The following is a 13,541-nucleotide window of genomic DNA, read 5'->3' as shown; positions in this document are numbered from 1 at the left end:
TAAAAAGTTTCATAACATCACTCGTTACTAGCAATCACTTCAGGGAATATCTTACCTTCTCATGAGCAAAGCCCAAATGTAAATCTCCCCCATTTTAATCAATGACACCCAAGATTGGTGTTCTTAGATTTTCTAGAGCAGCAAATCTTCTCAGTAATATTTTAATGTGTTGTCTATTATTATTGTTCATTTATTTTAGAAGTTTCATTTTGATGCATCAACTGCATGAAGTTCTCCGAACACCAATTTTGCCCCTCTTCGTTTTAAGTGGGCTTACGACAAAACAATTTGCCTTATATTTTTATTAAAGGCAAACTACAAAGCAGGAATCGTGGAACCCTACACTGACTTTGGCAATGGGCATCAACAGTGTTTCGGCGAACAGTCCACCCTGAAGGAAACCATTACATCATAGCTGGCTACTAGTGGACTAATTCAAACATAAAAGATGCATTCATAACAAACCTATTATTTCACAATTAAACATTTTGAATTTTGATTCTAATTTTGATCGCATTAGAAAAAAAAATAACGAATCGTTATAATTCTGATCGAACACTAGCTCACGCACGAAATAACTTGGGTAAAAAAAAGTGACATGAAGTAAACTTGTCAGCATTTTTTTCATGCCCATTATTTGTTCCGAATGGATATTTTCAAAATGTAAAAGCAAGAATAAAAAGAACATTAAAAAAAATCATACATACCACACCCTTCTGATTTTCGGTCTGTTTTAAAGTCATTTTAGAGAAATACGCCACACTCAAGATAAAAGCTGAAGTGACCAACACAGTAGATGTCAAGCTGCCCTCCACCACTCTTTCCACGGCATTTTCTATCAGAGAGGTGCCAGCCTCCAGCAGTGGCAGCATCTTCCTCCTCTTTCTCCCGGTCTGCACCAGCGAACTTCGGCAGATTAGGAAACTGTGACAGCAGGGAAGATCTGGTGGAAATGGAGCAGAACTGCGGCAGCGGAACAGTGATCTTCTCAGCGAATCCGCGGGTCGCTGGCCTCTGACTGAGGCAGTGCCCCCTCTCAGACAGAGGGACAGTAAGCCTCACGCTGAGGCAGTGAGATAATGTCCTCTCGGAGAGGCAGCAGAATATACCATGTCCCTCTCGCTGAGGTAACGGGACAATATCCCTCTTACTGAAGAAGTGGGATAAAGTATATCCTCACAGAGTATGTAATACGCGATGTTCCTTTCACTGATCAGTGGGCTATGTCCCTCACGGAAGAAGTGGGATTCAGTATATTCCTCTCTCAGAGGCATGCGATACAGTATACCCCTCAGAGGTAAAGAGATACAGTATGTCCTTCTCACTGAGGAAGTGAGCTACACTATGCCCCCTCCCCTCAATGGCAGTGGGATACAATATGTCCCTCCAGTGAGATAGTATTTCTTTCTCACTGAAGCAATGAGCTACGCTATGTCTCCTCAGCAGCAGTGGCATACAGTATTTCCCTTTCTGGAGCCAGTGGGATACAATCTGCCGTTCTCACTAAGACAGTGGATGGTGCTTTTCGCGCGACCAATCCTCCTACTGCGGCTACAGACTGGCTACACTCAACTCTGCAGCTCTCATTGGCTAATCGTCGCTCTACCCATATCTGACTATATGATGTCACAATGCGAGGCCCACCCTCAGTGGATAGTCCCGCCCCCGCCCCATACCTCGCGATCCTCTACTTGCCCTTCTACACACGCGTACTGCATCAATACCGGCCTACGTTTATCAACATTTTTCTTCCGCAAATAAAACGTCCCGGGCATCAGGAGAAAGGCAGCTTACACATTTAATGGCATAAACTACACAGAAGCTGGAAATCTACAAATTACTGACAGTTTACAGCATCATCTGGTTTATTGTAAATTACTCTTTCACAGGTTATGGGCATGTCTGAATTGAGCAGCTTGCAGGCGGTTTCAGTGGGCAGTTAAGAGCCAACCACATTGATGTGGAGGCCAGTATGGGTAACAGTAGGCAGAACTCCTTCCCTGAAGGTTTTGACAATTGATGGCAGCTGTTACTGTCATCATTACTGACACGAGTTATATTTCAGATTTAAAGGCGTTCAACAAAATGTCATAAGAGTAGTATATTGGCAAAGACAGAAAATTATCGGTAAGCAGTGAGTGGGAATGTTTTTTTAAGATTGCCCAACTTGGCTATATGGTTCCACAGAGTTCAGTACTGGGATCACAACTTGGAGGATCTAAGCAAATGTACTGTAACCAAATTTACAGATGTCACAAAAAAATCAGTGCAAATGCAAATTATAAGGAGCATTCAAACAGTTTACAGAGTCAGGCGAAAGTGAGGACTGCAGATTCTGGAAACCAGAGTTTAGATTAGAGTGAGGCAGCGTCTGAGGAACAGGAGAATCGATGTTTTGAGCAAAAGCCCTTCATCAGGAAATGGTTTGCAGAGAGATCCTAATAGCCTAAGTAGGTAAAAAGTTGGCAAATGGAGTATAATGTGGGATAATAAGAAATTGTTCATTTTGGATAGAAGAACAGTATTATTTAAATATAGTAAAAACTCCAATACAAAGGGATTTGGAGGTACCAGTGTAAGAAACACAGAAAGCCAGCACAGAGGTGCAGGTGGTGATCAGGAAGGTTGGCCCTTAGTTCAAGGGGTGTGGAGTGTACCAGTAGGGAAGTCATTCTGCAACTGTACAAGATTCTGGTAAACCACATCTGGAGAAGCAGTTTTGGTCCCTTTATGGAATGATATTTTGTTAGAGACAATTCAGAGAAGGTTCACTAAGATGATTCCCAGGATTGTTTTATAAGCAAAGGCTAAACTGGTTGGGAGAAATTGAGATCTGCAAATGCTGGAGATGCAGAGTCGAGAATGTGTTGCTGGAAGTTTAGAAGTATGAGAGGTGATCTCATTGAAATTTATGGGATTAGATTAGATTCCCTCCAGTATGGAAACAGGTCCTTCGGCCCAACAAGTCCACACCAACCCTCAGAAAAGTAACCCACCCAGACCCATTTCCCTCTGACTAATGCACCTAACACCATGGGCAATTTAGCATGGCCAATTCACCTGACCCGCACATCTTTGGAATGTGGGAGGAAACCCACACAGACATGAGGAGAATGTGCAGACTCCACACAGACAGTTGCCCACGGCTAGAATTGAACCTGGGACCCTGGTGCGGTGAGGCAGCAGTGCTAACCACTAAGCCACCGTGCCGCCCCAAGGTTCTTGACAGGGTAAATGCTGAGAGGATTTTTGCCTCATGGGAGAATCTAAGATGAGAGGGCATCGTCTCAGAATAAAGAGATACCAATTAAAACAGAGGAGGAGAAACTTCTTCTTTCAGTCATTGAGAATTTTTGTAATTATTTGTCACAGAGAGTTGAGAGGGAACAGTCCTTGCGTATATTTAACATTAAGATAGATAGATTCTTGATCAGTAGAGAAATCAAGGATCAGATCAATAATGATCCTATTGAATGTAGAGCAGGCTAAGGGGCTGAATGGCATACTCCTGTTTCTATTTCTTATGGTTGTATTAATTGAACTCAGATTTCAGGCACTGAGCTCTAGATAGCTGAAGGCACAGCCACCCATGGTGGAGTAAAGGGAACAGACCAGTTTTAAGATGTTTATAGGAAAGCTCATTGAATACCAAGTGTACAAAATTCTGGGAGGTAACTAACATTAAGGTAGGAAATAGTAAGACAAAATTTAAATCATGATTACAGTGCATATAACAAATAGGAATGGTGGCAGAAGGGCAGGAGTGAATCATTAACTATTCCTGGGTACAAGTCTACACCATAAGCCATAGGAGCAGTAGATCATTCAGCTGATCGAGTCTCCTCCCCATTCAGTGAGATCTTGGCTGATCTCATCTCTATTTTCTTGCCTTTTCTCCAAAAGCTCGAATTCTCCTACTCATTAAAAATCTATCTCAGCTTTGAATATACTTAACAAACCAGCCTTGACAGCCCTCAATAGTAAAGAATTCCCCTGATTCTGAGAAAAGAAATCTCCTTGCTATTGAGGTTCACCAGACTGATTCCCGGGTTGGCAGGACTAACATATGAAGAAAGACTGGATCAACTGGGCTTGTACTCACTGGAATTTAGAAGAATAGCAGGGAGGGGAGATCTGATAGAAACATACAAAATCATGATAGGACTGGACAGGCTAGCTGCAGGAAGAATGTTCACAGTGTTGGGGAAGTCCAGAACTAGGGGTCACAGTCTAAGAATAAGGGGTAAGCCATTCAGGACTGAGATGAGGAAGAATTTCTTCACTCAGAGTTGTGAACCCTGTGGAATTCTCTACCACAGAAAGCTGTTGGAGCCAGTTTGTCAGACATATTCCAGAAGGAGCTTGCGATGAAAGGGTTCAAGCGATATGGAGAGAAAGCGGTAGTGGGATGCTAAAATTGCATCATCATATTGAATGGTGGTGCAGGCTCAAAGGGCCAAATGGTCTACTCCTGCATCTACTTTCTATGTTTCTAAGTTTAGCTATATTCAAATACGAGGCCCCTTATTCTGAGACTATGCCCTATGATCCTTGACTGTCCCCCAAGGTGGATCAACCTTTTCATATCTACTGCTAAGAATCTTGTATCTTGCAATAAGGTCAATTCTCATAATTCTAAACTCCAATGAATACAGGTCCAATCTACTTAACCTCTCTTAATAAGATAGTTCCTCCAGACCTGGTATCAATCTTGTGAATCTTCTCTAGGATGCCTCCAATGCCAGGACATCTTTCCTTAATTAAGGGGCCCAGAAATGTTCAGTACTCCAGTTGTGGTTGGACTAGTGCCTTGTGTAGTATTAGCAAAACCACCACACTTTTTATGTTCATTCCCTTTGAAATAAAAGCCAAAGTTACATGTGCCTTCCCTATTACACTGAACTTGATTCATAAAAGAAAACTCCAAATTCTTTTATTTAAATAATGTCTAGCTCCTCTATTTTTCCTGCCACAGAAACAGAATATAGGAGCAGGAGTAGGCCATTCAATATGACCATGGTTCATCATCCAACTTCATAGCCAATTCCTGCTTTCTCGCCATGTTCTTCAATTTCTTTCATCTTAAGAACTAGACCTACATCTTTCTTGAAAGGCTTCAATATTTTGGTCTCAACATTTTCCTGTGGCAAAAAACTCCACAAACTCAGCACTCTCTCTATGAAGAAATTCCTACTCATCTGTGTCCTAAAAGGACTACCCCCTTGTACTTAGACTGCGGCCCCTGATTCTGTACTCCTGGTCATTGAAACTATCCATCCTCCATCAACCTTGTTGAAATTTTATAGGTATTTATGAGATTCCTCTCATTCTTCTAACGTCTAGTGAATATAATCCTACTTGTGGAAGAGCTGGTGTTGGACTGGGGTGGACAAAATTAAAAATCACATAATACCAGGTTATAGTCCAACAGGTTTATTTGGAAGCACTAGCTTTCGGAGCGCTGCTCCTTCATCAGGTAGCTGTGGAGCAGGTAGCAGGAACAGGAGATACAGAATTTGTAGCAAAAGATCACTGTCATGCAACTGAAATGACATATTGAACAAACGTAGATTGCTGTTAATTCATTCATCTTTTAGAATGGGTTGCAGTTTCGGTTCACATAGAATATAGAACGTTACAGCACAGTACAGGCCCTTCAGCCCTCAATATTGCGCTGACCTGTAAAATTAATCTGATGCCCATCTAACCTACACTGTTCCATTATTATCCATATGAATGTCCAATACTCATTTAAATGCCCTTGACGTCGACGAGTCCCTCCCCCCACAACCTATCACCTTCATCCCCTCCCCCACTCACCTATTGTACTCTATGCTACTTTCTCCCACTCCCACCCTCCTCTCACTTATCCCTCCACCCTACAGGCTCTCTGCCTGTATTCCTGATGAAGGGCTTTTGCCCGAAACGTCGATTTTACTGCTCCTCGAATGCTGCCTGAAATGCTGTGCTCTTCCAGCACCACTAATCCAGAATCTGGTTTCCAGCACCTTTTACTGTTTTTACTGTTGCAGGCAGGCTGTTCCACAGCCCTACTACTCTCTGAGTAAAGAAACTACCCTTGATACCTGTCCTATATCTATCACCCCTCAATTTAAAGCTACGTCCCCTCGTGTTAGCCTTCACCATCCGAGGAAAGAGGCTCTCACTGTCCACCCTATATAACCCTCTATTATCTTATACATCTCGATTAAGTCACCTCTCAACCTTTTTCTCTCCAATGAAAACAGCTTCAGTTCCCTCAGCCTTTCCTTGTAAGACCTTCCCTCCATACAGGCAACATCCTAGTAATCCTTTTCAAAGCTTCCACATCCTTCCTATAATGCGATGACTAGAACTGCACGCAATACTCCAGGTGCAGCCTTACAAGTATCTTGAAGCATGACTCATGGCTCCAAAACTCAATCCCCCTACCAATAAACAGCAACACATTATATGCCTTCTTAACAACCCTATCAACCTGGGTGGCAACCTTCAGGGATTTATGCACCTGGACACAGAAATCTCTCTGTTCATCTACACTGCCAAGAATTTTACCATTAGCCCAGTACTCTGCATTCCTGTTGCTTCTTCCGCATTAAACTCCATTTGCCACTTCTCAGCCCAACTCTGCATCTTATCTATGTCCCTCAGTAACCCACAACATCCACAACTCTGCCTACCTTAATGTCATCTGCAAATTTACTAACCCATCCTTCTATGCCTACCTCCAGATCATTTATAAAAACAGATCCTTGTGGCACACCACTGGTAACTGAGCTCCAGGGTAAACATTTTCCATAAACCACCATCCTTTGTCCTCTTTCAGCTAGCCAATTTCTGATCCAAACCACTAAATCACCTTCAATCCCGAAACTCCATATTTTGTGTAATAGCCTACTGTGTGGAACCTTATCAAATGCCTTAGTGAAGTCCACATACACCACATCAACTGCTTTACCTTCATCCACCTGTTTTGTCATCTTCTCAAGAACTCAATAAGGTTAGTGAGGCACGATCTACCCTTCACAAAACCATGTTGACTATCCCTAATCAAATTATTCCTTTCCAGATGATTATAAATCCTATCTCTTATAACCTTTTCCAGCACATTACCCACAACTGAAGTAAGGCTAACTGGCCTATAATTACCAGGATTGTCCCGACTCTCCTCCTTAAACAAGGGAACAACATTTGCTATCCGCCAATCTTCTGGCACTATTCCTGTTGACAATGACATAAAGATCGAAGTCAAAGGCTCTGCAATCTCCTCCCTAGCGTCCCAGAGAATCCTAGGGTAAATTCCATCCGGCCCAGGGGTCTTATCTATTTTCAGATCTTCCAAAATTGCTAAAACCTCTTCTTTGTCAACCTCAATCCCATCTAATCTTGTAGCCTGTATCTCCATACTCTCACTAACATTGCCCTTTTCCAATGTGAATACTGATGAAAAGTATTCATTAAGCCCTTCCCCATGTCCTCAGATTCCACATACAACCTTTCACTACTATCTTTGATTGGCCCTAATCTTACTCTAATCATTGTTTTATTCCTGATATACCTATAGAAGGCCTTAGGGTTTTCCTTGATCCTATCCACCAACAACTTCTCATTGTCCCCTCCTGGTTCTTCTTAGCCCTCTCTTTAGATCTTTTCTGGATAACTTATAACTCTCAAGCTACTAACTGAGCCTTCACGCCTCATCCTCACATAAGCCTTCTTCTTCCTCTTGACAAGAGCTTCAATTTCTTTAGTAAACCATGGTTCCCTCTCTCAACAACTCCCCCACTGCCTGATAGGTACATATTTATCAAGGACTCGCAGTAGCTGTTCCTTGAATAAGCTTTACATTTCAAGTGTGTCCATCCACTGCAGTTTCCTTCCACATCCTATGCATCCTAATATTCATTAATATGTAAATCCCATAATTTCTTTAAAGTCATATTATTAAGATAACTTAAGGTTTTACAAAAAGGTGATACCTCAGCTCAGACAATGCATTAAAGGTGTGAGGTTAGAGTCTGTCTGTATCCCAAGTGAGTCAGACTAGTTCTACTTCCAAAGTGGAATTTATAAAATATTACATGGATTCGCAGATGTGAATATTGTGCACTTCTTGAGCAAAACAGAATGTATTTGCAAATATAATTCTGCAATTGCAAATTTACCCCATTGACTTATATGTATGTGTGTGTGTGTGCATGTGTGTGAGTGAGTGAGTGAGTGAGTGAGTGAGTGAGTGAGAGAGAGAGAGTGAGAGAGTGAGAGAGTGAGTGAGTGTGTGTGTGTGTGTGTGGGGAGGGTCTGCATGAGTGTGTGAATATGTAAGAGTGTGTGTGTGAGAGAGAAAGTGTATAGTGTAGTGAGGTCACCTTTCATGTAACATGAACCCAAGGCCATCCTCATGGGTACTGAACTTGGCTATCAGCCTCTGCTCAGCCACTCTATGTTGTTTTGTATCCCGAAGTCTGCCTTGGAGGATGGTCACCTGAAAATCCAATGCCGAATGTCTCTGACCACTGAAGTGTTCCCCAACTGGGAAGAAGCACCTCTGTCTGGCAATTGTTGTCCTGTGTCCATCCATCTGTTGTTGCAGTGTCTGCTTGGTCTCGCTAATGTACCAGGCCTCGTAGTGTATGAGATAGACAACATTGGCCGAGTCACATGAGTACCTGGTGCGCATATGGTGAGTGGTGTTCCCGCAAGTCAACACTCTGACATATCTTGCAGTGGTTGCCATGACAGGGTTGTACGATTTTGTGGTCGATGTTGTCCTGCGGACAATAGTCTGTTTCAAGTTTGGCAGTTGTTTAAAGTGAGAAGTGGAGGCATAGGGAAGGTCTTGGCGAGGTGCTCATCCTCATCGATAATGTGTTGCAGGCTGCGAAGAGCATGGCGTAGTTTCTCCGCTCCCAGGAAGTACTGGACAATGAAGGGTACCCTATTGGTTGCATCCCGTGTCTGTCTCCTGTGGAAGTCATTACGGTTTCTCGCTGTGGGTGATCGATGAGTTGAGCATCGTACCTTGTTCCTATGAGGGCATCCTTGAGCACCTTCAGGTGTCTGTCACATTCCTCCTCATCTAAACAGATCCTATGTATGCGTAGGGATTGTCCATAGGGGATGGCTATTTGATATGTTTAGGGTGGAAGCTAGAGAAGTGTAGCATCATGAGGTTATCCGTGGTTTGTAGTGGAGTGAGGTACTGATGTGCCAGTCCTTAATGGAGTTGCATGTGTCCAAGAATGAGACAGATACTAAAGAGTAGTCCCTAGGAGATCTGATGGTAGGATGAAACTTGTTGATATCACTGCATAGTTGTTTCAGTGACTCCTCGCCTTGGGTCCAGAGGAAGAAAATGTCATCAATATGCCTGGTGTATAGTGCTGGTTGGAGGTCTTATGCAGCAAAGAAGTCTTTTTCAAACTTGTGCATGAAAATGTTGGCATAATGGGGTACAAGTTTGGTCCTCCTGGCTGTTCAGGCATTTGGATGAAGAACTGGTTGTCAAAGGTGAAAACCTGGCCGAAGATGAAGCAGATGAGTTGTAGGATGGTGCTTGGAGATTGGCAGTTGTTTGTATTAAGTACTGAGGCTGTTGCAGTGATGATGTCAATATGGGGGATGCTGGTGTAGAGTGCTGAAACGTACATTATGATGAGGAATGTTCCTGGTTCGACTCGTCTGTGGGTGTTGAAGTGGCTGTAGAAAATCTGTAGTGTCGCAACAGAAGCTGGGGTTCCCCTGTACATTGGGTTTCAAGATTCCCTTGACATAACCAGAGAGGTTCTCACACAGGGTCCCATTGCTTGATATGATGGAACATCCAGGTGTGTTTGTGTATCCTCAAAAGGCAGTAGAATTCCCCTACACAAGAAATACATGGGATGAGAGTGTATAGGGAACTCTGAAGGACTGGATCAAAAGTCCTGATCAATGTTTTAGTTCATGTGTGTGTTCTTTGGTCAGATTGGCCAGCAGTTGCCTGTAGTGTTCTTTGTTGTTCAATTTTCCTTGCAGTAGTCTGTTCTATTCTGAATGATGATGACGCCTCTTTTATCTGCTGGTTTGATGACAATGATGCTATTAGTTTTGATAGTGTTGGATGGCATTATGTTTTGATCAGGTGATGTTTTGCTCTACCTTGTGGGTGCAGCTGATGGATCTGTTCGGATGAGGAGGAATGTGATGGACACCTGAAGGTCCTCAAGGATGCCCTCATAAGAACAGGGTATGATGCTCAACTCACAGACTGCCAGTTCTGATGTGCCACAGCGAGAAACCATAATAACCTCCTCAGGAGACAGACACGGGATGTAACAGATAGGGTACTCTTCGTTGTCCAGTACTTCCTGGGAGCGGAGAAACTACACCATGTTCTTTGCAACCTGCAGCACATCCTGAGGACTCCATACAACCTTGTCACGGTGGACGCTGCAAAAAGTGTCAGATTGTGGACATTGATACCACTATTACACGTGGGAACACCTCCCACCGTGTACATGGCAGGTACTCATGTGACTCAGCCAACGTTGTTTATCTTATACGTTGCAGGCAGGGATGCCCGGAGGCATGGTACATTGGGGAAACCGAGCAAAGGCTATAACAACGGATGAATGGGCACCGCACAACAATCAACAGACAGGAGAGTTCCCTCCCAGTTGGGGAACACTTCAGTGGTCCAGGACATTCAGCCTCGGACCTTCGGGTGACCATCCTCCAAGGTGGACTTCGGGACAGGCAGCAGAGGAAAGTGGCCGAGCAGAGGATGATAGCTAAGTTCGGTACCCATATGGAGGGCCTCAACCGGGACCTTGGGATCATGTCACACTATAGGTGATCACCATTGCACTACACACACACTCTCACATACACACGGACACAGATACACACAGACGCGCACACAGACACCCACACACACCTTTATAGACACACAGACTCCCACACAAGCACGCCCTCACAGACTTAAGCCACTCTGCATTCACTACACACACACAAACACACACACACACTTTCTCACACTCACAACCCCCACCCCAGACAGGCACACACACACACACAGACAAAGACCCACATGCACACATATATTTTGTGTGGTGAATTTTTTTGGTACTTTCAGAGTTACATTGCACTTTGCTCAAAAACCACATACATTCATGTAGAACTCTAATCTCAAAAACTGCATGAATTTATGTAAAACTCTGTTATCTCACTTTTTAGATTGGAATCAATCTAAACATCCGGTCATAGACAGAGAACACAGGGGACTAACACCTTTAACATATTGTCTAGCTATCACCATTGTTAACTGCTAACCCGAGAATGCAACTTTTAAAAAAAGGGTTTTGTGATTTACACATGAAAGAAGTGAAACTATCACTGTATTCTAACAGATGAAAGGCTTAACAGACAATCAATTCTTCAATGTATAATTTCAGTTACATCACACTGCAAATTTTTGCTATGAATTCTGTGTTAGGATTGAGCCCTCCACTATCACCTGATGAAGGAGCGTCGCTCCGAAATCTAGTGTGCTTCCAATTAAACCTGTTGGACTATAACCTGGTGTTGTGTGATTTCTAACATCATATTTCTCAGTCGGGATAGTAATTGGCTTCATTTAGATCATTAACTTATAAAGTGAAAAGTTGTGGTCCCAACACTGACCTCCCGATGTCGTCTTCTCTACAACGAGGAGACCAAAGATCGGGAATGGTTCGCCGAGCATCATTTCCAGTTGCTGATTTCAGTCATGGTTATACCATTGAATGCCATTATATGGGCACCTGTGTGGCGCAGCAACTCCTGGGTATTGAAAAGAATTGAAGGAAATGTTTCCTTCACTTGGTCGGTTCGGAGGCCGAGCCTTTGTACCCCCGACAACCGCCAGCCTGGGTGTTGCCTTGGTAACCAAGCGGCGTCAACAAGGGGCGGAAGTGACGTACAGTGCTGCAACGGAACGTTGTTTCCGGTATTGTATTTCCGGTCGCTATTGGGATGAAGTTCCGAGGGAAGATCGTGGATGTTGGTTGTTTAAATCATTTCACCCGTAAGTCAGTCCGTCAGCTGAAGTCAGTCTTTTCCTTTATCAGTCAGGGTCCAGCTCCCGTGGAAGTAACAGTGACCTCTTTTCCCAATATTTCTTCTAACTCCTCCAGTGCCGTTTCGAGACCTTTCCAGAATCTGGGGCAATTACCAGCTCCACTTCCACTGTTGGCCTCTCTGCACCTTTACTGTTACTAAAGCCCTATTCGCATTTTTTTTCATGTTCACCAGATTTTCCTAAATTCCGGCCTTTGCTTTACTCGTGTTGTAAACCATCCCACAATCAACTCGCTGCATTTTCCTGTCACTCAGGCGGCTCACTGTCCAGTACATCTGCAGGAGCTGGAAGCAAGAGTCAATAGATGTGGAGCTGGAAAAGCACAGCAGGCAGACCGCATCCAAAGGAGCAGAAAAACCAACATTTCAAGTCAAAACCCAAGAAGTAAACGGGGTGATAGGTGGATGCAGGTAGAGGGTTATTATGACTGGTCAGTGGGAAGGGTGGATAGGTGAGTAGGAAAATGGACATTTTGGTCAGGTCACGTCATGGAGATGATGAGGAGGGATGGGGTCTAGATATGGGATAAGGCTGGGGGGTGGAGGAACTTTGAAGCTGGTGAAGTCAATATTGAGGACATTGGACTGTCAGCTTCCCAGGTAGTATTCCTCCAGTTTCTGTTTGACCTCACTCTGGCATGGAGGATGGAAGTGTCTCTGGGCAATTAAAAAGAATGGCAACCAGCGGGTCAGGTTGGTTGATGCATGTGGAGCACAGGTGCTGTGCATCCTGGCCCCTGAGTCTATGTTTGGTCTCCCTGAAACAGGCTTTGTTTCTATTATAAAATGAGTCAAGTTTTGGCTTCTTTATGTAAGGAGGGACAGACATGCATTTAGGTTTAGCAGATTGTGCCTTTCCTCATTGTAGCTTAGAAAGTTGAGATTATCTTATTGAAATGTGTAGGATTCTGAGAGATTTGACAAAGTAGATGCTGAAAGAGCTGTTCCTGTCTTGCGGGAATCCAGAATTAAAGGGCATACGTTTAAAAACAGGGAATCGCCCATTTAAGAAGGAAGTGAAGAAGAATTTCATCTGAGGGTCATTTCTGTTTGAAAATCTCTTCCTCAGCAATAAGTGGAGGATGGATTATTGAATAAATGCAATCTTAATTTGACATTTTGGTTAATAGTGAATTGAGGGTAACGGAGCAGACAGAAAAGTGGAGTTGCTTTTTTTATTTGCTCGATGTGCCATTGCTGGCTAGGCTAGCATTTATTGCCCATTCCTGATTGCCCATGGGAAGGTGGTATTGAGCTGCCTTCTTGAATTGCTGCAGTCAAGGAGGGGTACACCCACAATGCTGTTAGGAAGGGAATTCCAGGATTTTGACCCAGTGACAATGATGGAATGGTGATATAGTTAGGATGATATATGATTTAGAGGTGAGCTTGCAGGTTATGGTGCTCACATGCATTTGCTGCCCCTGTTCTCCTGGGTGGTT

The 13,541-nt window shown here is 43.5% G+C and overlaps 2 protein-coding genes across 4 annotated transcripts in view; one reads left to right on the top strand and one right to left on the bottom strand.

The window, feature by feature from the left end:
* The window catches only part of cyp51a1 (cytochrome P450 family 51 subfamily A member 1), a 32,155-nt gene extending 20,307 nt beyond the window's left edge, over nt 1–11,848 (bottom strand). Inside the window, exons 1-2 of one of the 2 annotated variants that reach the window (XM_043690273.2) lie at nt 11,665–11,848; nt 708–943 (exon numbers count right to left, since the gene is read on the bottom strand). In XM_043690273.2, the coding sequence (XP_043546208.2) occupies nt 708–943; nt 11,665–11,728 (300 nt within the window). In that variant the 5' untranslated portion in view covers nt 11,729–11,848. The remainder of the gene's footprint in view (nt 1–707; nt 944–11,664) is intronic. The other variant, XM_087987319.1, reaches the window with a different exon arrangement.
* The window catches only part of hus1 (HUS1 checkpoint clamp component), a 42,955-nt gene continuing 41,114 nt past the window's right edge, over nt 11,701–13,541 (top strand). The window contains exon 1 of one of the 2 annotated variants that reach the window (XM_087987320.1): nt 11,701–12,046. In XM_087987320.1, coding sequence (XP_087843446.1) covers nt 11,829–12,046 — 218 coding nt within the window. In that variant the 5' untranslated portion in view covers nt 11,701–11,828. The remainder of the gene's footprint in view (nt 12,047–13,541) is intronic. The other variant, XM_043690274.2, reaches the window with a different exon arrangement.

The sequence above is a fragment of the Chiloscyllium plagiosum genome, unplaced genomic scaffold (assembly GCF_037043375.1).
Source record: "Chiloscyllium plagiosum isolate Xiang-an unplaced genomic scaffold, Cpla_swu_hap1 HiC_scaffold_5, whole genome shotgun sequence".
NCBI lineage: Eukaryota > Metazoa > Chordata > Chondrichthyes > Orectolobiformes > Hemiscylliidae > Chiloscyllium > Chiloscyllium plagiosum.
Note: the sequence above shows the minus strand (reverse complement) of the source record. Positions and strands in the feature narration are given on the sequence as shown.